This window comes from Ctenopharyngodon idella, chromosome 20 (assembly GCF_019924925.1).
Source record: "Ctenopharyngodon idella isolate HZGC_01 chromosome 20, HZGC01, whole genome shotgun sequence".
Classification (NCBI taxonomy): Eukaryota; Metazoa; Chordata; class Actinopteri; order Cypriniformes; family Xenocyprididae; genus Ctenopharyngodon; species Ctenopharyngodon idella.
The window spans coordinates 9,781,965-9,809,739 of record NC_067239.1 but is presented as its reverse complement, the minus strand read 5'-3'; the positions used below and the strand labels follow the sequence as shown (position 1 = coordinate 9,809,739).

The following is a 27,775-nucleotide window of genomic DNA, read 5'->3' as shown; positions in this document are numbered from 1 at the left end:
CCTGGCTCCCCAATTATCCTCTCATAATTCCTCCATGTTTTAATTGGGTCGTATGGGGGCTGTCATGTGAAATGATGAAGGATGAGCATTGGGTGGGCTGCATTACTCAATTTCACCAATCAGAAGAGTGAGACACTGTATTCCTTTTCTTTTTTTCTCTCTCTGTCTTTTCTCCTCTGCTGAGATTTGGAGTGTGAGAGATGGAAAGAGAGGAACTTTGAATGGCCAATGAGCCTGAATAATTGCGTTCATCAATTAAAGAAGCCAGAGACTTAACGAACATAACTAATTATGGACATAAATCAAGCAAGCTCCAGCCTTGACTAATTTGTACAAGGTTGAAGTGGTTTGACTTATACCACTAGGAGTTTTGCAAAAAAAAAAAAAAAAAAAAAAAGCTTGCTGACATGTCTACAACGTCACAAAAATTATAGCAACAGAAGTTGCCTATGCTACAATTTAAAATAGTTCTCCCAAAAATGTTGTCATCATTCACTCCACTTTCCAAACCCAAATTACTTACTTTTTTCTGTCGAACACAAACTGAGAAATTTTAAAGAATATTCATGCTGTTTTTCACACAATTAAAAATAATGGTGACCAGCTCCAAAAATAGCAAAGCCCATAAAATAAAAGTGGTCCATATGACTTTTATGTTATACTTCAAGTATGTTATACTGAAGCCATTCTATTTTTTTTTTTTTTTTTTTTTTTTTTTTTTTTTTTTTTCTGAGGAAAAGATGGTGAGTTCAAATCATTATTCACTAAAAATGTTCACTACCTATTTTGGATCTCTTCGACTTCATCTTATATTCAAATTTGTCACGTCAAAACGTGTCACACTAGGTTTTACTTCATTATTGCAGTGACTTGTAACCAATCATGACGTCATTTTCAAATATGAGCATATTAGGGTACGATTCATAATGCTCCGAGATTTGAGAGTGGTGTAAAATATTTTCAATGAAAAACAACTTCAAATTTGGTCCATATTACTTCAGATGACTTGAAAATATAGTTTACAAGTATAATGGACTAGTTAAGATCTGTTTTTGGTCCTTTTTGGAGCTTAACAACCCTTGGTCATTATTATATAGTTGAAATAGAGTAGTGTGAACATCTCCTTTTAGATTGTCATGAATAAATGATAACGGAGTTTAGATTTTTGGTGGATGAACTATCCCTTTAAAACTGGAATTACATTGCAAACGGAGATTGAAGATCTCCATAGCATGAACTTTTTACGAAATGTGACTACTTGTGGCCATCCCTCTTTTTGAGTCATCTGGAAAAAGAATCTATGATAACACTAACAAGCTGTCTAGCGTATCTGGAAAAGCTGTGACTTTCCAGTGGAGAAAGTTACCACTGGAAGTAGTTGACCCACAGTTTTCACGACACTCCGTCGTCGACGCTGATATGTGGTACTGCATAAAGCTGAGCATATGTTCCTCTTCATCCAACACTAGGTCATCACCACTAAGCCTGCAACGTGAAGTTAGTCTCTTCTGAAAAAGTTTCCATCACAATCATTCATTGCACTCCATAAGCCGCACTGCTCGAGCTGGAACCACTGGCTCATTTGTAGTGGAATTTAAAGCCTCATAGGAAAGTTTTGTTCCATAGTCTTTCAGCACCACTGGGCCTGTCATACTACACGGCAAAGGAAATCAGTTTTATTTTTCCCTTATTTGGCATGGTGCTTATTGGTTGCAAAAAATTGTTGGTACTTCTGATGCTGTGCATTCCAGTATTATTGTTGCATTTGAGACCATGGGAAATAACGATTGATCATTGAGATTCGTCAACCACCAGCTCGTCAGGAGCTCATAAAACAACCACTCTACTGAAGTTCCTTTGCTGCAGTCCAGGCCAGGAGTTATCACCTCAGCGTTTGGAAACTAATGTCAGTCGCACAGTTGATTATGGTTATTTGCAGACATGGACTCAGAGCCCATTGGCATGACTGCGGTATTGGCTGCATTCAAGATCACCTGTGAGGTAAAGAACATAGACTAGGTCCCTATGCCCCCTAAGTGAAGTATTTACAGGGTTTAGTTTGGCACGGGTTCTAATTTTGGCAGCATACACTTAGCATTAGTGCAGTATGTACAGACTGACTTTTTTTAGTAGAGTCCCTACAGGTTCGTTGCTTCAGAACTGCTGTCATTTTATCCATTCATTTGCTCACTTCCAAATGAGAAATGGCATCAAGTCCATTAACCAGTAATGTTTTATGGCTAATACAACCTTGATTGGAGTCTTGATAAAGATGAAAATGACCCAATCTTCAACATTCCCTTATTCTGTTTGTGTACTTCAGGATCTGTCTGGCTCTATAGATGACCTCCCCACTGGAACAGAGGCGGGTCTCAGTTCGGCTGTTAGCGCTTCAGGTTCCACCAGTAGTCAGGGCGAGCAGAGTAACCCTGCTCAGTCGCCTTTCTCGCCCCATGCCTCGCCCAGAGTCCCCAGCATGCGCAGCGGGCCCTCGCCCTCACCAGTTGGATCACCAGTGGGCTCCAGCCAATCACGATCTGGGCCCATATCACCTGCCAGTGGGCCAGGTAAAAGATTCTGAGTGAGATATAATTTTTTGATTTGTTTTTTCATTAATATTTCAGGGAAAAATTGATCTGCTGTTTGAAACTCTATTTTTATGTTGTTTAATTTATTTTATTCATTTGAAATACAATTTATGTAATTTATGTTTGAATTATATGAGATTGTTCTGTAGTAGGGACGTGAATTTTCAGGAATATTACAGAGCTCCAGGCTGCAACCTTTTTTCCTGCCTGTGCGACCAAAATTTTGTTAGAGGGGCACAATGAAAGCGGAACGAAACTACGCTACTCATTTGTGGTTCACAGACCGTTTATCAGTTCGGACCAATAATAGACAGCGCAGCGCGCGCTACTCGCGGGTCGATCTCGATCGCACGACACCGTTAGTACACAGCACTGGGAGATCAAAGTGAAGAAAGCCATTGAAATTGCCACAGAATTAATAACATCACTGTGAGGTCTTGTGAGAAGCATTCAAATTCGACGAAGAGTTCTCTGTTATAAACCATAGATATCAGATCAAACAAACCAAGAGAAATATTGTGCCATGAATGAACAAGTTATAGAAGGCTTTTAACCCACAAATATACATAAACATTCACCATGGATTTAATGTAGTAACACTAACTGTAACCATGGTATTGTGGCAGAAATAGTCAAATGCTTTCAAGTACTTAACACATCTTTTTCCAACACTTCAAAACTAACATTATCATATTTAAATGTTATTTTTAATGTGATTACCAAAACATTATTTGACCATCCTTCAAAGATTGACCCCATTTATAAAACTAAAAGTTTTAAGATGTCAAGATGTAGGAAAACTCACTTATTTAAAAATAAAAGACATTAAATTACCATAGTAACCAGTAGATGGAGGGCAGAGGAGCACTCATCGGCTTATAAGCTATTTCCACTGCCCTCAAATGTAAGTCTGGAGCCCTGTGTTTAGTTAAGATTAATAATTTAAAAAATATAAATCAAAATAAAGTATTGTATTTATATATATATATATATTTTTTAATTATTTTGTCAGTCATTGTGCATGTTTTGGTTTGCTGACATTGCTTTGGTTAAATCTGCTGAAAATTAGCTGCTGAAATCGCTTTAAATACAGACTAAAATTCTCTCTTTAACTAGGCACGTATTCTTGAATATTCTGTTGTAGCTATTTTGGTAAAAAATATTATTGTTATGCTAACTTTGACATACCCATTAGCTACAGCCGTCACATGCTTCTCGTTTAATTCCTACCACTGTGGAGCAGTCGGAGGGTGAGGTGTTTGAGCTCCAGTCAGCAGTGGGTCAGCGGCAGGATTCAAGCTGACTTTAAAACAAGTCACTCCATCATTAAAATAGTTTTGAAAGTCTGTTAGCAGTTTGGAGTCACTTTGACACAATTACTGTCCTGCTGTGCGCTGCATTGTTAGTCGGGCTTCTTTGATAGCCGGGCAGCAGAGGGCTTTGTGCAGCTGAAACTGCTGTTTTTCCTTTCCGTTCTGAATGTCACTAACAAGGTCCACAGGAGACCGTTTACCCTGCTGCACACAAAACTGCCTCATCCCTACTGGGAGCAGCGTTGGCCATTAACCGCATACAGGGCTGGCCCTGACATGTGATCTGTGTGCCATTACTGGAGAATGAATATCTCCGCTTTTACAAACATACGCGTTCTGTACATACAGGCACACAAAGTTGCTCCTGGGAGAGAAACAATGAGCCTTAAACACCTCCCATGGGACGTGTGGTTAGATATTCTGCCCTCAAGGCTAATTTGTCTGATATTTATCGTGAAAAGTAGCTCTTTTATGAGACCGCAAACTGTGTTTGTGGTTTTGTGCATGTGCACTGCAAAAATATTGGTCTTATTCAGTATTTTTGTCTTGCTTCCCAGTAAAATATCTAAATATCCTTAAAACAAGATAAAGATGTTAAAGATTCTTTAAACAATATAAAAAAAATTGTTTTAGACATACAGTAAATCTAACAAAATTATAATTTTAATTTATTTAATTGTATAAAATAAAAAAAAATAAAAACTAGAAACAGTATCTGAAAAAACAAGTAAATTTATCTGTGGGTTTACGCACACATGTACTTTTTTTCCGACACACAGGTACACAGATGGCCCCTCAGACCCCAGGGAACGTTCCAGACGTGGGCTCCCATTCCTCTCACAGTCAGTCGCCCATGTCTCAGGAGAGAGGTGAGTTGATTTCCCGCAGTAACATTACAGCTCACACTGCCTCTATTTACAGCTATCAAGAAGAGGAGATTTTTAGTGAATATCCGACAGCTGTATTTTTCATCTGTCCCAAGTAATGCGTGTCCGCTCATTTTCCAGCATTCACTTCAGAGGAAAAAACTCAATTGTGTGACGTGTATTGACACCTGCTATATATTTTTTCCTCCTCCATGGATAAACACTAACAGTGTGATTCTGCAGAACCATTTTCGATGAGCAGCTATCAGAGTGCTGGTGCTTTGATTTAGAGCTCAAGTATGAAAATTTGTTTGTTCGGAGCTGTAAGCAAAAACTTGTTCATTGTAATTTCAGTTAATTTCACCTATGCAAGTGAGATCACAGTTAGGTTTACTTACACCAGAAGGTCAACATGAAATCAAAGTTGACCTTATTTACTTTGTGAAAACACTGTCCCGGTCTTATTGTGTACCATTTATCAGTGCACCTTGTTCTAAAGAAAATCCTTGTAAACTTGTGATAGCAAATAAAGATTTTGACCTTCAGTCTCCATGTTCAGGTCAAACGAGTTGGTACTGACAGTGTTTCAGGAGGGCAGTTTCAGGTCTGGTTTTAGTCTTGTATAGAATGCCCGCTCATAATGATCCAGTCAGTTCTCTTCCAACTTTTTTTACTTGTTCTTTATTCTGTTTCACTGAAATATGTCAAATTACAGAAATAAAATGGGTTGCAAATACCCCTTTGAATATATATATATATATATATATATATATATATATATATATATATATATATATATAGGCTGTTGTCGACTAATAATTGCAAGACAGTCACAAAATGAAACAAATTATTTATTAAATAATCGTTAAATGACAAATTTTTCTTTAAATTTGACAGATGATCAATTTTTGAGTTAACCACAAAAGTATACAAATAATTGATACATTTAAATATTTAAATATTTTTTATGTACTGGTGAGACAGTTCAAAGTGGCATTTCAAACATTAATTATTACTGTCATCTAATGTTTCTGGAAATGTGTATCTCGATAAAGCTATTTTATTTTTTTTTTCTCATTACAAATAAGAGCAAAAAAGCAAATTACAAACAGTAGGACAAATACAATAGAGCAAAGATACAAATTAAATAAACTTTGTTTTTCAGCTACAGTAGGTTTATTTACCATGTAAGAAATACTGCAGAAATTGAATAATTAAGTGTATAACTGAAACACTGCTTAGTCTTCACTGTATGAAACAAATATGAACTGATTCTTATTAAAGATACAAAAGTTATTCAGTCATAAGCAGTGGTTTTCTCTTTGTCTTTTGTTGTTTGATTAACATTAATGAGAAAGACAGCAGTGTCTTATGCTGCTGTCCCTTCAAGACCAAATGCACAGATCTAGTTTACTGACGCACATTCGGTTTTCACCCAGCTGTTTACGTTAATTTAAGATATAACCGACTGTGTGAATACTCCACACGACGGGCATTTTTTTAATTATTGTGCATCTATTTGACCATTCAAGCGCAATAAGACACGAAAGAGAACTGAAGAGCACCAACAAGCATGTCCCACTCTTTATTTTCTCATTCACGCCTGTTTCTTTATCACTCTTACGTGTGAATATCTTTAAATAGTACTGTGCTACACAGATATATTTACATACTGTGAAATAAGCAATATAGTAAAATCTCTAACGATAGACACTTACCATGGTCAATATATATACTGTCATACCGCTCAGCCCTAGTTGTATGTATGATAACGTACTGTATACGATTGATTCATACTGAAATATGTATATACTAATAATACTGAATAAAAACTAAACACTTTGCAAAATAGTTATATGAATTTTAAAACTAATCCTTACACCATTTACAGAAAACTCTCTCTCTTTTTTTGTTTTTTTTTGTTTTTTTTTGTAATGAGTAATTTCTCCCACTGTTTTGATTTTTAGGATTTGCACCTAACATGCAGCGCAATGCACCTGGTCCCCAGTTTGGAGGCCAGCAGCCTGGACCTTCTATGTCCCCACACTCCTGTCCCACTGGCCCTATGCACCATAATGTGGGCTCCTATCAGCTGGGCTCCTCTTATGGGGGCCAGAGTGGCCAGTATGGCCCTTCAGGTAACACACTCACATCCCCAGCTCTTCTCCTTGCAAACATTTGATTTTTTTTCCCCCTCTAATTGTCTAGTGTAAGTAAAAAAACACCTGTCATGCTCCAAAAAGGACAAAAAGCACCATAAAAAAACTGGTCCATACATATTGTGCACTAAATTGTAAGTCTTCTGAAGTCATATGATAGCTTTATGTGAAAAAATTTTGCCATACAAATGTCATTTTTGTCATCGCTTCGACATCATGTGTTCATACATTCATACATACTGATAAGACATGCGAGAGCCAGTGTTGTTATACAGTACATCATTGACGACATCATTGCAATAGTTTTAGGCACTAAAGGTAAACATATGAATCTCTTTTTGTGTTCCATGGAAGAAAGTAATCTGGGTTTGGAATGATATGAGTGAGTAAATGACAGAATTTGAATTTTTTTGTGAACTAATACCTAAAGTGTCTGTTGTTGTTTCAGCTTTGTGCATCTGTGAAAGAGACCCCATTAACAGGGCTCAGCAGTAATTTATCATGAATGTTATGGCGTGCAGATGTAATAAATGAATAGCTGCTAAGCATGCCTTTATAATGTCATGGCCTCCACTCTGCCTGATTTATAGTCCCTGTTGTCCTGTACTCTCATTCAAATGACTGACAGCCGGCTCAAGACAACAGGGGTGCAATGTGCTGCTGCTGTTGCAGGCCTGACACTGACTGAGCTATAGCGGCAGTCGACCACAGAATTGCTTACACAGATTGATAGGATCCATGAAAAGATGCCTCAGTCAATTCATAGTTTGGAAGAACATAAAATGTAGCATTTTATTGTTTCCTGAAGTCTACTTATAATGCAAACATTAATAATTTAGTTTTTTGGACCATTTTTTACTCTCTCTCTTACCCTTAGACTTGTTTCATACATCTTGTTTTACATTGATTCATTTTGGCGCCCATACTAACAGGCAGCTGGGCTTGCACTGCTTTCATCAGTAGTGTGGTGCTGCTTAACAGAAGTAATACTGCATGTAGAGTTTGGGCACTAGGCCTATTTTTGCTGCACATTACAACCTGAACTCAGGCAAATTTGGTGGAAATTCTCTATAACACGGGGCATGGTGGCTCAATGGATAGCGCTGTGGCCTCACAGCAAGAAGGTCCTTGGTTTGAGTTCTGACTGAGCCAGAAGGCCTTTCTGTGTGAAACACAATTCAAAGACAAAAGGTGAATGAGAGGTGATTCTAAGTTGTCCGTAGGTGTGTAAACATGTGTGTTAGCCCTGTGATGGACTGGCTATCCTTCCAGGGTGTTTCCCTGCTTACGACCCAAGACACTGGGTTAGAGTCCAGCATCCCCACAACCCCAATAGAACAAGCGGTTTGCAAAATGGATGGATAGATACATGTGGTCCCCCACCTTAGTAGATAGATACGCGTGGTCCCCCACCTGATAATAATTTTTAGCTACTGTACCTTTAAGACTTCTATATGTAAATTACCTTTATGATTGGCTAACCTGTTCACATATGAAACTGACCAATGTAAGTCATACTTCACATTCATCAGGGACACCCATTTTGCTGAATAGGGGTTGATGTGTAGAGACAACATGTCACTAGCCAACCCAGAACAACTAGATTTTGGTCAGGGTTGTCTCACCTGCCGACTGTATTTGATGAAATCTCGCCCTCTTCTGTTGGAGGTCTGTTACACACAGTGATTATGAATGGCAGAGGGATGACAGCCTTTGAGTTTTCTCTCCAAATTTTAAGCAGGACAACTGCTTGTTACTTGTTGACAGCTTGTTGACAACAGTTTCTGTCTGAGACTCAAGCAGGACAACAGATTGTTGCTTCTTCAGAGGCTCATTGGTCACTGCCATGGTCAAATGATCGCTCCACCAACTGAACGATCATTTCAAACGAAACAGAAGTTGATTTCTAGTCAGTAAGGCCATTAACTCAGCAGGGAGTTGAGTCACTGCGGCTGTTAAGGCTCCCCTGCTGAGAGCCGATTCTCCATCAACTATGTAAATGAGGATTATGATTGAAAATCTGCTGAAAAATCAGCTGGTGTAAACATTGACGATCATTCAGAAAGTATTCAGACCCCTTCATTTCTATCACAACATTCTACACTCCATGCCACCATAATAACAAGGCAAAAACCAGATTTGTGATAACTTTGCAAATGTATTACAAAGAAAAACCTGAAATATCATATTGCATTGTATTCATTGCAAGTATTCAGACCCTTAACACATTAAAGTTGAAGCTCCCTTTGGCATGGACTACAGCCTCAAGTCTTTTTGGGTATGATGCAACAAGCTTTGCACAGCTGGATTTGAGGGAATTTCTGTCATTCTTCCCTGGAGATCCTCTCAAGCGCTCATAAAGGGATAGTTCACCCAAAAATGAAAATTCTTTCATCATTTACTCACCCTCAAGTTGTTCTAAACCTGTATGAATTTCTTTCTTCTGCTGAATGCAAAAGATGATATTTTGAATATGGGTAACCAAACATTGACTTCCATAGTATGGAAAAACAAATACTGTGGAAGTCAGTGGGGTCCATAAACTGTTTGGTAACCGACATTCTTCAAAATATCTTTTTGTGTTCAGCAGAAGAAAGAAATTCATGTAAATGATAAAATTTTTTAAGTTGGATGGGGAATATTCAAGTCCGGGCTCTAGCTGGGCCACGCAAGGACATTTACAGAGTTGCCCCTAAGTTGCCCCACTCTTGCCCCACTCATGTCTTGGCTGTGTGCTTAGGGTCATTGCCTTGCTGGAAGGTGAACCTTCAACCCATCTTTGCTCCTGAGGACTCTTAAAGATGTCTTTGTATTTTGTTGTATTCAGCTTTCCTTTTACCCTGACCATTCCCCAGTCCCTGCCACTGATAAACATCCCCTTAGCATGATACTACAACCACTATGGTTGGAATAGTATTGCAAAGGTGATGAGTTGTGCCTGGTTTCCTCCAGACATGACGCTTTTAATCAAGATTCATCAAACCAGAGAATCTTATTTCTCACAGTCTTTTAGGTGTCCCTTTTGCAAATTCCAAGCATGGTTTCATGGGGTTTGCTCTGAGGAGATGCTTTGGTGTTGTCGCTCTGCCATAAAGCCCATATTGGTGGAGTGTTGTAGTGATGGTTGTCTCCTTTCTCCCGTCTCCACACATGATTTCTGGAGCTCAAACACACTGACAATCAGTTTCTTGGTCACCAAGGGCCTTCTCCCTGATTGCTCAGTTTGGCTGGCTCTAGACTTATTCCATTAAACTTACTCCATTTAAGAATTATGGAGGCCACTCTGCTCTTGAGAACCCTTTATTGCAGCAGAATTTTTGTAGCCTTCTCCAAATCTTTGCCTCAACACAGTCTTGTCTCTGAGCTTTCCAGATGGTTCATTTGACTACATGGCTTGGTTTTGTTCTGATATGTATTTTTAGCTGTTAAATGCAGGTGTGTGCCTTTCCAAATCATGTCCAATCAATGAAATTTGCCACAGGTGGACTCCAATCAAAGTATAGATACCTTACTAACTATTAATAAGCAGTCATTAGGAGTTTATTCAGGCAAATGTCATAATTAATAGTTAGTTAATAGTGAGAACTGGACCCTAATCTAAAGTGTGACTGTAGTTTTTGCTTTGTCATTATGGGGTATGTATTGTAAATTAAAAGCATTTTAGCATAAGGCTGGGCTTACTAATTTAAAGTGTATTTGATCTGCAGTTTTAAAAAAGCAAGGAAAATCCCCTTTTCCATGACATATTCCCTTTAAACAGAGAATTGTCTTTGACTCAAAGCTTAGTTGTTGATGTGAGTTGAGTTGAAGGCAGGGAAAGTGGGAAGCCTTTGAGTCCTGTTGTGTCAGAACAAGCTTTGGCATTTTGTGTAGCTGAATTACAGAAACATGGGGGTCATTGAAACAAGGTGAGATACACATCTTTTTAGCTCACAGTAGGCATCAAATTGTGTTCCCATGTCCCAAACCCTCTGTCATCTATGCATCGCTCACAGCACTGTCAGAAGGGCATCCGCCTGTATCTTTCACATTCATGGCACCTTTCCCTCTTTTTCACCTGAGGGAATGTTGGGATTAACAGGGCTGGAGGAAAGTCACCACAGAGTGTCTGACAGCAGTACGGCATTTCTGTGTAATTGGCATTGCTCCAGGTCCACGTCTACATCCTTACAGACTGGAGTGTCCGTCCTTCCCACCGTGAAGGAGCTTGTTAAGGGTCTCATTTCAGTGTAACTACAGAACGGGGGCAAAAAGCCAGCATCCCCCTTCCTTTCCTCTCAACCTGCTTCATGTGATTTTGGAATACATTTTTAGTTCTCTTTTTTTACACTGGGAAAGAGGAAAACATGCCAAGACTCTCTGATTTCCGCAGGGAACTCTTGAAACCTGAATGAGCCAGAGATCTCAACGTTTCGACAGCTTGAGGAGTGGAAATCCCAGTTCTAATTGTGACTGAAACACTGCTTGGCAAGCTCCTCCTGCCAAGCAGCGATCTGGGCATGATTAAATTTATGCCCATTATGCACATCAGCATTTTAGACGGAACTCCACGTGGTGAACATGATGTCTCGTCCCCTGAGAAACTTGACGAGAGAAACTTGGCGTCCAGTGGGTGTCAGGCTGAATGTCCTCAGACTGTTGATCTCGAAACATGTCATGAGGAGACATACTTCATTATCAAGGGGCTCTTTGATGGCTTGCTGGGGCTTTGGTCCCACATTAGTTTTGAAGAATGTCAATTTGGCTGAAATGTGTCCAGCCTTCACTGGCTTCCAATACTCTCCCACAAAGATCTGATAATTTGACTCCCTGAGAAGGAACAGAGAAAGAAAAGAATGTACGTAGAATTTAGACTTAAAAGAGAAGCGATCAACACATCCTCAAATCATTCCAAACCTATATAATTTCATGAATACCCATTACATTGTGAATCACATTTAATGAAGCTCCCAAGAGTTTTGGCAAAAAAACTACATAGGGCTCGCTTATTATTTTTAGTGTTCTGAACAGATTTGGTGAAAAGCAACCTGATATTTAAACTATTTTGATGTTAAAATTGTGGCTTCCGCCCATGTTCCCATGTTGGCATCCAGTGGATCAAAGAAAAAAAAATCCAACAAAATCATAGCCATTTATTAGGGATCCAAACTCGAGATGGATTAGAACTAAGGGCCCGTCCACACGGAGACGAGTTTAGCTGTATTCGCAAAAATTTTGTATCGTATAGGCGTTTCGTCCAGACGGATTCTGCATTTTCAGAAGGTGAAACCGCTATTTATTATTATTATTTTTTAAACCGGGTCCCAGAGTGGATAAATCCCGAAAACGACGCCCTTGCATTTTCGTGTGTACAGCCAATCCGTATATTTTGTGAAACGATGATGTCGTCACCCCACGTGTCGACCCTAGTCAGACACCACTAACAGCACAAAACAGCAACAACAACAATAGCAGACTACAGTTTGTGTTCGTGATGCAGAAGCTACTGAGCCTATTAGCTTTACTAAAATAAAGCTTTATTTCTAAGCCTTACTAAAGTTTGTATACAGCGCGCAAGGTTTCTGCGCATGCTCCAAGTCTTATTCTCCATTTTTAGTGTATCCCTGTGGCAGAATTACAGCGCCACTTACTGATCTGGCATGTATACTACATCGTTTTGAGTCGGTTTCAGTGGTTCCGTGTGTACGCAGATATTTCTTGAGACGAGGAAAAAAAAAAGATCGGATAGGGAAAGCTCTGGCTTCGAATACTGTTTCTTGGTTGTCTGTAAGAGTAAGAGAAGGGAAAGGTAACTAAATTCAGGACAGCAATAGCACTTAGTTTGGAGTGTTTGGAAACACACATAAGATACTTTTTGCATTTAAAAAAACACTGAATATGGAATGTTATCAACAGTGTCCAGGGCTCTTGAGACATGTTTTGTTAACTCTTAAAATGGTCATGTATTGCTTTTTATTTTATACTGTTTCTTGAGGCTTATAATGGTGTTATGATTTATACATAAAAACTGTCTGGTTTATCTCTAGGTAACTACCCACGGCCTCCCAACTATGGTGGAGCACCAGGTGCCAACTACAGTGGTCCCGGCCCAGGCATGGGCAACAGTCTTGGCATGAATGCCAGCAGTCCAATGCATGGGCAGGGTCCAGGGCAACCCTGTGGCTCTATGACCACGGCTCGAGGACCAGGGCATGCAGCCGGTGGCAGGCCTTACCCGGCAGGCTCCAGCAGTGTGGCTCCAACCTCTCCCAACATGCCTCAGTCTGCTGGCCCAGGGATGGGTCCACCTCCTCCCAACGTCAGTCGCAAACCCCATGAGAGTAGCCCTGCATCTGCCCAGCAGAACCCAGTCCCCTCGGGCCAGGCCAGGTAAATCTGATCCTTTATTAATTTTGATTAAGTGCCTTTCTGCTTAACTAGAACAAGATGTTTTGGTCATGTTTGGTCTAGATTGCATCAACAATTAAATGAATAGTTCACCCAAAAATGAAAAATTGTCATTATTTATTCACCCTCATGTTGTTCCAAACCTGAATGTCTGCGGAACACAAAAGATATTTTGAATGATGATGGTAGCCAAGCAGATTTGGTTACTATAGACTTCTATTGTATGGACAAAAAATCAATGAGACATTTCTCAAAATGTTCCACAGAAGAAATACAGGTTTTATTTTTGGGTGAACTATCCCTTTAAGGTCACAAAATATTCCCCCCGTTAAAAACATAAAGCTAAATATTAATTCCAGAAATCTGTCTTGTCTCTTTTTAAGGGTGCACCAAGTAATTTTTTACACCTTACAAAATAAATAAGATTTTGTACATATACAGTTAAAATTATTAGCAGTGCTCCAATTAGATTCGGATAGCCAATACAAATTTCTTTGTCGACTGATACCAATTCTGGGTAACACTTTATAATAACTGCACACTATGAAGAATTAGTTAAGCATTAGTAAACAGTCAATTCATCATTTATAAAGCATTAATAGACATTAATAAGCAGTTTATAGATACACCTATAAATGCTTTGTTCTTGATTTATAAGCATATCTATAATGTGTTTAATAATTGTACTTTCATACTTTATTAATGATCAATTTATCATTTCTAAATTAAGTATTACATTATTTACAAAGCAGTTATTTAGGAGTTGTCAGTGGTTCATAAGATCATTTAGGAAATGTAAGTCAATGATGGTAACACTTTAGTATAGGGAACATGTATTCACTATTAACTATGAATTTTCCTCAATAAATTCCTAATTTACTGCTTATTAATAGTTAGTAAGTTAGTTGTTAGGTTTAGGTATTGGGTAGGATTAAGATTGTAGAATAAGGTCATGCAGAATAAGGCATTAATATATGGTTAATAATTACTAATAAACAGCCAATATTCTAGTAATATGCATGCTAATAAGCAACTAGTTAAAGAACCCTAAAATAAAGTGTTACCTAAATGATTAATAAACTATTTAAATGTACATTTATACATCTTATTATTTAGACCTATAGTAATAGTTACTCAGTGTGTTAATAAAAGCTGTATTACTACATATTCCTACTGTAATTCATGATTAATTCAGGTAGTTATAAAACATTTAATAGTTGTCAGTTAACTATTGTTGTGAGCTCATCTAAAGTGAGCACTATTCATGCCTCGTAAAGCTTTACAAAGGAGATTTAAAGGCTCAGTGATCTTCTGCACTGCTGTTCTCTAATAAAAGGTAGTACTGAGGTATTTTTGACACTATGAAATATTTTATTACATTATTATTGTATTTTGGCACTCCTGTAATCCAGTGTTGGCACTGGTAAATTTTTATTCAGCAATGTTTACACTTTACAGAAATGTATTTTTATATCAGATTGCAAAAGCTTAGTTTCATTTTACTGCAGTTATGTTTTCTGGAGGAGTACAGGGATTTTTATTTTCTTTGAAATTGCAGAGGTTTACTTTTAATCAAGTTACCTATCGTAAAGATTCATTTTTTTTCCTTGAAATAAATATTTCTATGTTCTGTATCTCTTAAATCTCCTTTATAAAAGCTTTATGAGGCATGAATAGTCCTCACTTTAGATGAGCTCACAACAATAGTTAACTGACCACTTCTAAACGTTTTATAGCTACCTGAATTAATCATGAATTGCATTTATTAACACACGGAGTAACTATTACTATATGTCTAAATAATAAGATGCATAAATGTACATTTAAATTGTTTATTAATAATTTACTTACACTTTATAAATGATCTTATGAACCACTGACGACAACTAAAGAACTGGTTTGTAAATAATGTAATACTTAATTTAGAAATGATAAATTGATCATTAATAAAGTATAAAAATACATTTATTAAACACATTATAGATATGCTTATAAATCAAGAGCAAAGCATTTATAGGTGTATTTATAAACTGCTTACTAATGTCTATTAATGCTTTATAAATGATGAACTAACTATTTACTAATGCTTAACTAATGCTTCATAGCGTGAGTTATTCTAAAGTGTTACCCAATTCTGTTATTTTAAGCTTTTATCAGAAGTTCAGTCATGACCACTTATGTAAGCTCTCTGCTAATGGAGCTTAAAATGTCTACATATGGCATATTCAATTATTTAATTTATAATAGCATTCACCACCTTTTCATTGGATGTTGATTGATTGATTCCCCTTTTATTTGTTTTCCTGGTGATTCAATGAGGGGAACACATTCTCATGTAAGGTAAGAGTGGAGAAAGAACAGTAAATGTGTGTGGACTGATCGGGTGCTGTTAATGCCATTTGTACAGATATTTATTTTGTCATATTCACTATACCCTATACCCTACTATAACCATTTATGATTCAGAAGGGTACTTCTTTGTAACTTGTATGCACCCTCAATGTCATTTTGCCTATCCCTCACTGGTTGGCCTCTACTGTACAGTCAATGCAGACATTATATTACCGAATAATGCTGAGGGCAGTATTTGGGACAGGGCCAAACATGTAATTATTCAGTGCACCTTTGAGTTGTCATTTGTATTGAAAATGAACAGGCACCAAGGAGACTTTCATGCTCTTCCCCCTGCTTCAGGCCTCCCTTTGGCAGGTCCCCTGTATACCCCGGCCTGTCTGGGCCTGGGGGACGGCCAGCTTCCTTCCCTATCCCTCACCCCCATCACCCTCACTACAGTTCTGGGCAAGGCCAGGGGCAGCCTCACACTGAGCTGTATGGGTAGGTTTAAGCTCGGAGCCCTGGCTGGATGGCTTTACTCTGCTTGAGTCTGCTCGCATCTGCTAGAAACGAAACAAGCCAAGCGCTATGCATTAGCTTCTCCTTTCTTCTCCACCATGGATGTGTTTTATTCTGAGCTTTTAAGATGCCTAATCATATAGCTTTTACAAAGACAGGAGAAGCATCCTCTGGAGGAAACAGCAAAATGTTCTGTAGATTGGAGAACTGAAGCAGCAGCTTGTGTAGCTCAGAGATAAAGTGAAGTGGAAGACAAAAATGAATCATTCACCCAAAAAAAAAAAAAAAAAAAATTTATGTACTCATACTTGTGTCTTACCAAATCTGTAAACTGTTCAGATTTAAAATTAACGCATTGACAAGCAAGACCTCATCGAGTCACAGGTTTGATGTCATATCTGCCAAAATGCCATTTGTTCTCACTTGAGAAATGGAAAATATGATTAGAGAGCTGTAGCAGAAGGGAATATTTTCAGTGAATAATAATATTTTGGTCTGTACCTCACATGAAGTTATTGCTGTGACTTCACAAAACTTGGAATATACTGGAAAAGAGCTAAATTAAGATTATTCTACTTGAAATTCTACCATTGCACTTTATTTTAAAGGGTTAGTTCACCCAAAAATGAAAAATTCTGTCATTAATTACTCAAGACCTTCATTCACCTTCGGAACACAAATTAAGATATTTTTGATGAAATCCGAGAGGTATATGGCATCGTCCAATATAATCAACACTTTCAAGGTCCAGAAAGGTACTAAAGACATTGTTAAAACTGTCTACGTGACTGCAGTGGTTCAACCTTAATTTTATGAAGCGTCGAGAATACTTTTTGTGCGCAAAAACAAAACAAAAACAATTACTTTATTCAACAATATCTATAATATAGCTATTTATGGACAAGTCATATACCTCTTGGATTTCATCAAAAATATCTTAATTTGTGTTCTGAAGATGAACAAAGGTCTTACGGGTGTGGAGCGACATGAGGGTGAGCAATTAATGACAGAATTTTCATTTTTGGGTGAACTAACCCTTCAAGGTGCCCTTGTTACAGTGTAATTATACAAAGAAGTACAGATTATTATTAATTAACTACATGTACTTATTATATTATTAAGTTTTGGGTTAGGGTTAGTTGCTTGTAATTATGCATAATTTGCTGTTATTACTATAGTAAGTACACGTAAGAAGTGTAACGGACACTGTAAAATAAAGTGTTACCAATTCTACTTGTGTGTTCCATGAAAAATGATAACAGTAGGCTATACGAGTTTTTATTTTTGGGTGTATTTGTCCTTTAAGATATAATCAACAATGCCTTTTGTCTCCAAACTAAGTATATTTTGCCAACTTATTTTCTGTTTCTGTATTTAAAAGTGGACATGGATCCTATTTTGTTGAGACCGAAATTAACCAAATGTAAAAATAGTGTATCTTGGCCCCCACGTGTGCATGGTGTCACAGCCTTTTTAATAATCGCATAAGGCCATATTCATATTCATAATTGGGCAGCTCTAGTGCAGTTTCTAGTTAGAGTTGAGGTGTGATTCGCAGAACTGTTGGTTTTTTTTTTTTTGTTAGTTTTTTTTTGGTACGTGTACGACTTTGACAGAAAAAATATGAAGACGTGGATTGTACCTCATTTAAGACTTAAAGCGTAATATGGACTACAAACAACACAGGAATCACTTCCTTTTCCTTTGTGCATTAATCCTGAATGTCCTTAACCCTTTCTACTGTCCCTGCATATTTGTTGCTTGGCAGCTATAAGAAGTAAAGAAGAAAAGAAAAGTGTACTAACAACTTACCATTGAACTCTTCACATCTTAAACAGGCTCTTAAGCCTTTTTTAAATGTTTGTGTCCTTATGTTTGTGTTCTATTTTCCATAGGCCAAGCGGTTATCAGGCTGGGCCCCACATGCTTGGAATGGCTCCTGGAGGCCCCTACAACCATCCACCGAGCAACAGCTCAGCCAGGATGACCCCTCAAGGACCCTCCTACAACACAATGCCCACAGGTAAGTGTGAGAATTTCCACTGATATGTCAGTGTTTCAATGCGACAAGATTCTAAATGTTTTAATGCATAAAAAACTTATGCAAGCTTGTTACCAAAAACTTGTGCAAGCTTGTTATGCTTAATTCGAGAGAAGCAGAATTCGTGATCATGATTAAAATACGATTTGTGTAGCCATATCTGTAATATATTTTAATGTTTTTGAAAATCTCTTATGCTTTCCAAGGCAGCATTTATTTGATCAAAAATGCAATTATAACAATAATATTGTGAAATATTACAATTTAAAAGAATTGTTTAATATTTTAATATATTTTATAATGTAATTTTTTCATGTGATGGCAAAGCTGAGTTTTCAGCAGCCATTACTCCATCTTCTGTGTCACATGATCCTTCAGAAATCATTCTTATATGCTGAAATTGGTGCTCAAGAAACATGTTTTATTATTACCAATGTTCAAAACATTGATTATAGAATATATTATTGAATATTAGATTATAATAGATTATTCAAGGAAACTGTGATATATGTTTTTCAGGATACTTTGATAGATAGAATGTTAAAAAGAATAGCATTGATTTGAATCTTACTGACCCCAAAATGTTAAATGTTAGTGTATATTGAGAATATTCAGTAAATCTGGAGTTTCATGCAGTCTTTTGCCTTCAGTAAAGACAGAGATATTACTTGATTCTGGGAATTTGCATTGCATCAAGTTAAGACGTGCTTTTACAGTATAGATAGTTTGAACATATACCTTTGTTTGGAGGGTTTTGATCAGATGTGTAGATCTCTGGATTGTGCAGTCTAAGGGTCTGAATTTCCTGTAGGGCCTATGACAGGCTCAGGGGACACCATGATGCCCACCGATCCCAAACAGAGAGCTGAGCACAAGGAGGAGGGCAGTACACCCACCACAGATCCCCCTAAGCCAAAGGTATGAAGAGATCTTTCTCTGTCTGACTCATTGAACATGTCCAAAAGATGCTCACAGATAACTCTAAATCCTTGAAAATGGTAACAATACTCTAAAACCCTCCATGTTGCAGACATAACAAGTGATAAAACTATTGTAGCCCAGTCCACATTGAAATGACATTGGTCCAATCTCCTGCTTCACATTCTTGCATATTAAACGTCTTAAAAATCTTCTGATTGGCTGTGATTGTGTTGCATTGTGAAACATTTTAACTTTCATTGTTGACAGACAAATTTCTTGCTGCTGGAATCTTACGTTGTACATGGGACACGGTTTGAGAGTGAGAATTAAAAACCTTAATTATGGAATTTAATAATTGGTTATAGCCTAATAATTATAATAATACCCATTACCAAATCCACCAAATCTAGATCACCAATTTGCTTTTAGCACAGACATGTTCGGTGGCGTACTGGTGGAAAATGAAACTTTGACAAATTGTTCTAAATAAATGCCGTTTGCACCAGATAATTGAAATAGAATCAGATTTTGACCAAATATCAGACTTTTTTCCCCAAATAATTTGTGAAGAATTGTAATCAAATTGATGTTAGAGCAAATATTTACACCCTACTGCTCGTAGCTCTTCTAATTTATCGTTTTGTTATTTACACTCTCTAAACTGGGTACTGAAAGTATGTTTTTCTTGAACAGTGTTCCATTTCAATGTTATTCAATAACCCAAGGAATATATTTCTCTCATAATGAGTGCACATCTAAGCTTTGGAAGACCTTGCTTCAGTTTTTTTCTATGTATAACTTGTTCTTTCTCATTCATTGCCATTACTTTCATCAGAACTTCATTGTGTCATTAAGTTCAGCTTTCTCTTGATTGGCTGTGATATAGCGCACTAGCAGAGTATTCTCTCTGAACTCATCTTTCCATTCTCGCTTCTATGTCATTTTTTTTTTCTGTGTTTTTGTTTTATTTGTAATTCAATGTGATGTTTTGTTTTGTCCCCTTACTGATTAGAGGGAAGTAGTTCTGTCACTTTAAATAATTCTCAAAGAATTTCCTCTGTTTTCTTTCTAGTTCAAGATAATCTCTGTACTTTTTTCACCTCATGGCATCAGTCGGCAACAGAGCACGGCTTTTAAATTTAACGTGTAGAAAACATCACAACAAAGGGACGTGCCTTCAAATGTTGACCTTTATGTCCTGTCCAGCTGGCTGCATTACAAGCTTTGTGTTGCTCTCCCTATTTCTGCTGACTTTCTTATGTGTGTGTGTGTACGTACTCCTGTAACAAGTATAACAAGTCTAGACAAATAGCACAGAGCTACTTGAAAGGCATGAATTGAGCTTTCTTTAGTACAGCTCAGAGTGGTGCCACCTTCAGCCAGAACAAGTGCAAAAAAGAGTGTGACAGAAAAAAGATTTGAAGTGTTATACACTAAGTTTGCCAGTCTTTTGCCAAACTTTCTGAATGCTTCTCATGCTAAAGACAGTAGGCTCACATGGGAAGTTTTTAGGACAGTGAATTGCAGGAGAATGTTTTTCGACCTATTGCAGATCAAGCTATCTTTTTCCACTGACAGGGTGCCAGTACTCATGTTGATTGGTGTTAATTTCGTTAACGATAGCTATAATGAAAAAAAATGTTTGTCAACAAGCTTTTTTCCCATGACTAAGATGAGAAGACACAGATGTCATTAAACGCTCACTGTGACTATCAACATGCAATATCTTTGATGAAAAAGACGAGACTAAAATGTAATTAAAAAATTAAAACATTCAGTCAATCTGTGTTCTGTCACGAGTCGCTTGCGCTGTTTGCTGCTACTAAAATATGCGATCAAACCTTCTCAGTGATGAATGTAATAAATCCAAACATGAATCTCAACTATATTGTTTGTGGTTGCTAAATTTGCTGTTGTTTTAATAGAAAAACATTAATGTAATTTGAAATTATTGGAATAACTATTAGATAAGTTTCTTGTTTTACCCGTGTTCATAATATAGAGTGTGTTCATTTATAATGTATGATAAATAGCCTACAATAAATCAGTACACTAGATGAGTAAAATAATCCATGCATATAAGTTGACATTCTCTTGATTTGTGCTTATATGTGAAAGTGCAATAATCCTGATAAAATGTAAAAATAAATTTCTCAAATGACAACAACCGCTGCGATTATAATTTTGAGCAAAACAGTCGTTATTATCATTTTAACCATTATGAAGCATGACAAAAATGTGACTTAGTTTTCATTGACTAAAACTGGACTAAAATGCCCAAACATTTATTTGACTAAATCTTGACTAAACAAAAACAGGACAAGGTTGAGTAAATATGCTAAACAACAAAAAGTATATTTGACACAAGACTAAGACTAAATTAAAAAAATAGCTGACAAAAATGGACACTAGTCCTGATACACATTTCCAGTATTCACTGAGAGGAAGAAAAGAAAAAAAAAAACTTTCTGGGCTGGAAAAATTGGCTCCGTACCGGCCCCTTAACCCTGCTGGTCCTGAACCAAGAGCTGCAGTAAAATATCCTCACCAAGTACAGTTTTCAGAACAACTGACTCTGGGGATTAAGGCCTATTCAGACCAACACAAATTGTTGGAACAAAAATTCAGTCTGATTTTTGCATTCAATTTGTCTGTTGAAACCAGTGGAAAAAAAATTCCGACACCCACTTGAAAAGAAAGGAAGTCCAACAGTATCTACGTGTTTTCGAATACCCTTTCAGATTTTGTACTTGCTATGCTGTTTATCAAATAGCACTGTATACAAGAGTACAGAGGGGAGAGCCGGTTCTGAATTCTTCCTCTGCTACTTTGCTTAGTAAAATAGTCTGTTCAAGTGCACCACCAATTTGTAGTTGTATGTAACAGCAGGGACACCTGGTGCATGACAAAAAGTGCAAATCTTATTGGTTGGTCTTTATTTTTTTTTTTTTTTTTTTTTTTTTTCCCCCCACAATGTGATAGAGAAGAGATTAGAACATCTCTCTATAAAACTGTTCGTTCTGAACAGAAACATTAACAAATTCAAAGTAAAATGTGTATTGCACTGAATTTTCACATCTATTATTTGTCTTGGTGTAAACAGGCCTTTAATCTTTTTTTCAAGTTACATTGTTATGCCAGTAGGTGGCGAAAATCTACTGTTTTTACAAACGAGTCATTGAATAATTCATTCAATCAATTTGTTCAAAAACACTGAATCAAGAATGAAACGCAATTATTGTCTGTTGCTTGGAGATGCAACAGTTGGTTTTGCTTTGTTTAAAACTATTTTCATTGGCAGGCCACAGATATAACTTCAATTATTGTGTGTAAAATCTAAGTTACTCTGTATTAACTTCTTATTTATTAAACCTTTGTATAAAAGCGGTATCCCACTCGAAATCATGCTCTTGGTCTGATTATCAGCACAGCTGTGATTACCTACCACCAATTCCCTCTTGCTTGTATAATCTGTACATTTCCTGCAAATTCCCTGCAAAAACTTTATTCATTTTATTTGTTTATATAACTTCATCAAAGCTAGTTTGCGATGGCATAAAGCTAATTCAGATTACTTTCTAAATTACTTCTTAGTAAAAGAAAAAACAAACAAAAAACATGGGCCAGTTTGGGAGAGTATTGCGCATCATTTGGTTGGACAAGGAGTAAAGGTGATTTTAAAAGCTGTCTCTCACTATTAAATGTGTGTGGGTTTCTCTTTGTTCCTTATGTGTTCTCCATCACAGGACAACTACGGTTCTCAGTGTGTGTCCCAACCTCCCACCCCTTCCCCTCTGTCCCCCAGCCCAGCTAGTCTGTCCTCTTATCAGGGGGACGACAGCGATAGCATTAGCAGCCCTGCCTGGCCAAAGAACCCCAGCAGCCCTGTAAGTGCCTCATGCACTTTTACCATCTTCTTTTTGCTTTCCTGCTTCTCTTTCTTCTTCTGTGATTATTTAGGTCTCCTGTTTGATGGTGTGAGCTGTTTTGACAGCAGATATGTTGTAATTAGACTTTCTCGTTATGACACTCTGTCTACCACAAGTGGCTACCACAAGATTCTTATACTTTCCCTAATTTCTTTTCAGTTATATCCAATGTTGGGGAAGCTATTTTAAAACTGTCACTTGCTAAGGTCCAAGCTGTTCATAATAAGAATTTCAACTAGAGTCAACTACAATTAGCTACACTACAAGCTACTCCATTGAAACTACATTATTATTGTAGTTTCTGGCCCGGAAAAAAAAAAGTTTTTGAATGGTTGAATCTCAATTTAGGTAACAGCCTCATATAGAGCATTATTAATAGCATTACAACCAATAAAAAAATCGCTATAAAAACATCAGGAGTTGGTTCAAGAAAATGAACAAACTGATTCACTACATCAAATCAAACTTTGCAATACTACATATGAGGGAACGGACAGTTTGTTATATCTTGATTTAATTATTGAATTACTCTCAGCTATACGGCTGAGCGCTCAATACAATGTGACAAAAATTGTGAGAAAGTAGCTTGTCATTGGAAAAACTACTCTTTTGAGAACAGCTGAGCTACAAAAACATCAGCAATTAGTTATGTACACTGGTAACATTTTGTGTTTAACTTTAAATCAGTGTTTCTCAACCACATTCCTGGAGGCCCACCAACACTGCACATTTTGCATGTCTCCTTAATTAAACACACCTGATTAGGGTTATCAGCTCATTAGTAGTGACTCAAAGATCTAAAATGGGTGTGTCAGACAAAGGAGACATGCAAAATGTGCAGTGTTGGTGGGCCTCCAGGAATGTGGTTGAGAACCACTGCTTTAAATGATTCAAACTCAATTAACTTTGCGTTTGACAGCGGACACTACGGTAAAAGAAAATATCCTTATTGTAACATTCAAAAAGAGGGATTGGGGAAGAGTTAACAGTTAACTAGGTTATGGTGAATCAGCTTTTCATATTCAAGTTTTAATGAGAAAGTCCGTTAATATTGGTTTTGTGAGGTGTTGAGCCCTTTCATGATTCGTGGCAACGTTCGACAGTGTGGTAACTCGAACAAAATGGCAAGCTACAGTGTTACATAACATATTATGTGACTATTGCCACGTTATCAACTTTCTTTGAAGGTTGAAGCAGCACATGAAGCTGAAAGGTTGTCTTTTTTGAGACTCTTGCTTTATTAAAGGGAAAGTTCATCCAAAAATTACAATTGTGTTACAAATCAATTACTTACCTTCATGCCATCCAAAACCTATAAGATTTCTGTATATCTTCGAAACATAATTGAAGAAAATTTTAATTAAAACTTCAGATATTTTTGTACCGCCATTGTACAGCCAAACCTTTGATGCTTCAAAAAGTTCATAAAGACAACGTGAAAGTAATCCATATGAATTGAGAGGTTTAATCCAAGTCTTCTGAAGAGACACAATCACTTTATATGATGAACAGATTTAATTTAGCCTTTTATTCACAAATGAATTTTGATCAGCGCAAATACATAGAGCACATCATATATGGTAAAACGAAAGCTCAGCTGTGCTTGCTTTATACGTGAAAAAAATCTTTAAATGGTTCTCAGGTTTCATTACATGTCTTCATGTGCATTTCAAAAATGAGCAAATGTCTAATGAGGTTGGACATGAGGGCAAGTAAATGATGACAGGATTTAAATTTTTGGGTGAACTAACCCTTTAAATTTGTTTCAAGTTTTTCAACATTTTTCAACATAGTTTACAGTAAACTAGTAGTTCCAGTCACAATCTTGTACTCATTTGTGTGACTACAAGTCGTGTACACGTTGTGGCTAGCGTCATGCTAAATATAAACATATTTTATTAGAATTTGTGGCCAAAAGTAGCGCAAATATAAGACAACATAATTTTAATTTTACGTCATTTAAATGTGGTTGTCACTCTTGACACTTTGCAGTGTGTAAGTGGCCAATTATCCTCTTAGCAGCATGAAAAACTAAACTTTTATTCAAATTGTGAATAAGTTATAAAGAACACAAGTGAGCAAAGTGCACTTTCTTTATAATGACTGAAGCTGTCAGTCACTTCAGTGACCTTACAAGTCCTTGCGAAAACTCCAGCTGAGTACGCTGCACAATGAATCTCTTATTTACATTGCGTCACGCTTTACTTGGTATAATACGGAAACTCGGTGAGCGCTGAACAGAAACTTAGTTTTGAACTGTATTGAGTGAATTCTGACTAAAACATTTCTGACTGGCTATTGCGTTTATGAGCTCAACAGACATCTCTATAATTGGCTACAATGCTCAATGCTGCAAAAACACATTGTAAATAGAAACTTTTGACCCTCCTCAGACCGCAAACACAGATACATACAGAGTCCTGCATGGGTCCTGTTTGATAAACCCGCACCCGCCCTGCACCCACAGTTATTAACATCACACCTGACCCGATATCCGACAGAAACACTAATTTTAGCCCGCACCCGACCCAACCCGTTTGACATAAAAACTGCGACCCGACCCGCACCCGCATTAAATCTCCTACATCAGGTAGACAAAACAATTTTTCTCATGTAGCCTAACACAAGCAATAAAACCAACATTAGGCATTAAATGTCGCTGCATCTAATTAAACATTGCATTAAATAACACAAGTAAAATAATAGAACAAAGAAGTAGGGCTTTAGTAGGGCTATTTAACTGTAAGCTTAAAGCTAGTAAATATTTTATCAGATTCACTCTGCATTTAAACGCGGTTGTCTCTTCTAAAACTAAGCAGTGTTTACCTGGCTGCTGGTCCTCTTGTAGCAGCGCGAAAAATATTCTAAAACTTTTATTCAAATTGTAAATAGCCTATATTAAATACATACAGCGAGCAAAGCGCGCTCCCTTTAATAATCACTATAGCTTTCAATCAGATGCAGCGCGATTGGCTACAATGCTCAGCGCTGCAAATCCTGCTGTAATTAGAAGCCTTTAACGGTCTTCAGACAGTGCGTGAACACAAATAAGCATGGGACCATTTGAAAGCAGCTGTCAAATGCACCAAATTGAGCTGGAATAGTCTTGGCTACCGCACGTCCGACCCGCACCGCACCCGACACATAAATATTATTCCACCCATTACATAAAATTTGGCGGGTCACCCGTCGGGTACCTGTGGGTACCCGCCCGCGTGCAGGACTCTGGATACATACAGGACCTTTTGAAAGCAGCAAGTCGGTACTTAGTAGCCTACTATACAGAAAGGCTGGTATCATCACATTTTTACAATTTCAGTATCGATATGGTACCCAGGATTTGACAAAAGTAATTCAAACAACAAACACATTGTATGCGTGAGCACAATTGTCCAATAAAACCTATTCTGATTCTGAAATGCATAAACATAATCAGAAAATATTCCAAATTTATTTCAAAGGTTTCAATTGGTAAAAAATATTATTTGTGGTTTAAATGTGGCCCTAATGGCATGGCATCGATTCTCAATTATGCGTGTGCCCAAAAACTGCAAGTTCTAATTCTTCAAGAACGCATGAGCCCCTGCCCCTGCCCCTGCCCCTGCCCCTCCCCCTCTGCTACATCACTGGTCACAATCACAATCACATCACTGGTGCATTCGCTGGTGACAGTCAGGTAGTGATAGTTTTTACCCTAAGCTTCGGCATTGTTTGTCACTGCTGTCAAATTAAACCACTATTAAAATATCAACATAGAGCCAGCCTAACATAGGCAATAGCCCTACATTAAGCTTAGCAACAAGAAAGCGAGTCTGGCGTTTGTGCAAAATGAGCAAAAGTGCAGTTTTCCCGAATATCAGCACGATTGCAAATGTCATATTCATTTTAATACAACAGTTCAATAAACAATGATATACGATGATATTCATTTAAAATTTTAAACAGTAATGTCAATTTTGACTTTTTACTCCTTTTCACCTAGAATAATTGTTCCAAACAAAGAAGAACAGTTACGTCTCCCTGCAACAGAGTGGTGTTCATGAATTAATCAGCCGGTTTGAACGAATCTGTGAATTGATTCTTTGACTCACTTATTAAGACTTGCCGCCACCTACTGGCGGTATTAGTTACTTTATATAAATATATATAGAGAGAGAGAGAAAGAGAGGCAGACAGACAGAGAGAGAAAGTATTGTATCATATATACAAAAGTATCATTACAATTTTTATTAATTTTGTATGTTACAAATTTTAGATTTAAAACACGAAACTCATTACATTATTGCTCTAATTGCAGTGTAAATACATCAAAATAATAAGTATAACATAGTAATAATATATAGTATTTTTTGTCAGTAATGCACAGAATTCATTTACCAATTCCAGCATAATGCCAGCAAAGCACATATTTATTTAAATGTATAAGTAATTTAAAGATGTTCTACAGTTTGTAACTATTTTTATGTATTTTTTATAGTAATTATAAAAGACTTGAGCACCTGCCCTCCAAAATGTCTGTGCACGCTCCTGGCCATGCATCAATACTCATACCTGTCAGAAATGGTTTCAGTGCATCACAATATGCAAATGAACTTTACCTGTATGAGACTGTCAGAATGGGACATATTGAGTGGATGTGGATAACATTTACTCTTAGGACAAAGAATGATGGGCTTCACAGTATGTGTGCAGGGTGTGTCGGTGGCGATATATCTTAC

At 37.2% G+C, this 27,775-nt stretch overlaps 1 protein-coding gene across 4 annotated transcripts in view; it reads left to right on the top strand.

The window, feature by feature from the left end:
- arid1b (AT rich interactive domain 1B (SWI1-like)) overlaps positions 1 to 27,775 on the top strand; it is a 95,153-nt gene that overhangs the window by 55,961 nt on the left and 11,417 nt on the right. For 2 of the 4 annotated variants that reach the window (XM_051875940.1, XM_051875939.1), the window contains exons 5-12: positions 2,324 to 2,567; positions 4,681 to 4,770; positions 6,735 to 6,905; positions 12,953 to 13,295; positions 16,008 to 16,148; positions 18,062 to 18,189; positions 19,019 to 19,125; positions 22,875 to 23,015. In XM_051875940.1, coding sequence (XP_051731900.1) covers positions 2,324 to 2,567; positions 4,681 to 4,770; positions 6,735 to 6,905; positions 12,953 to 13,295; positions 16,008 to 16,148; positions 18,062 to 18,189; positions 19,019 to 19,125; positions 22,875 to 23,015 — 1,365 coding nt within the window. The remainder of the gene's footprint in view (positions 1 to 2,323; positions 2,568 to 4,680; positions 4,771 to 6,734; positions 6,906 to 12,952; positions 13,296 to 16,007; positions 16,149 to 18,061; positions 18,190 to 19,018; positions 19,126 to 22,874; positions 23,016 to 27,775) is intronic. The other 2 variants (XM_051875942.1, XM_051875941.1) reach the window with 2 other exon arrangements.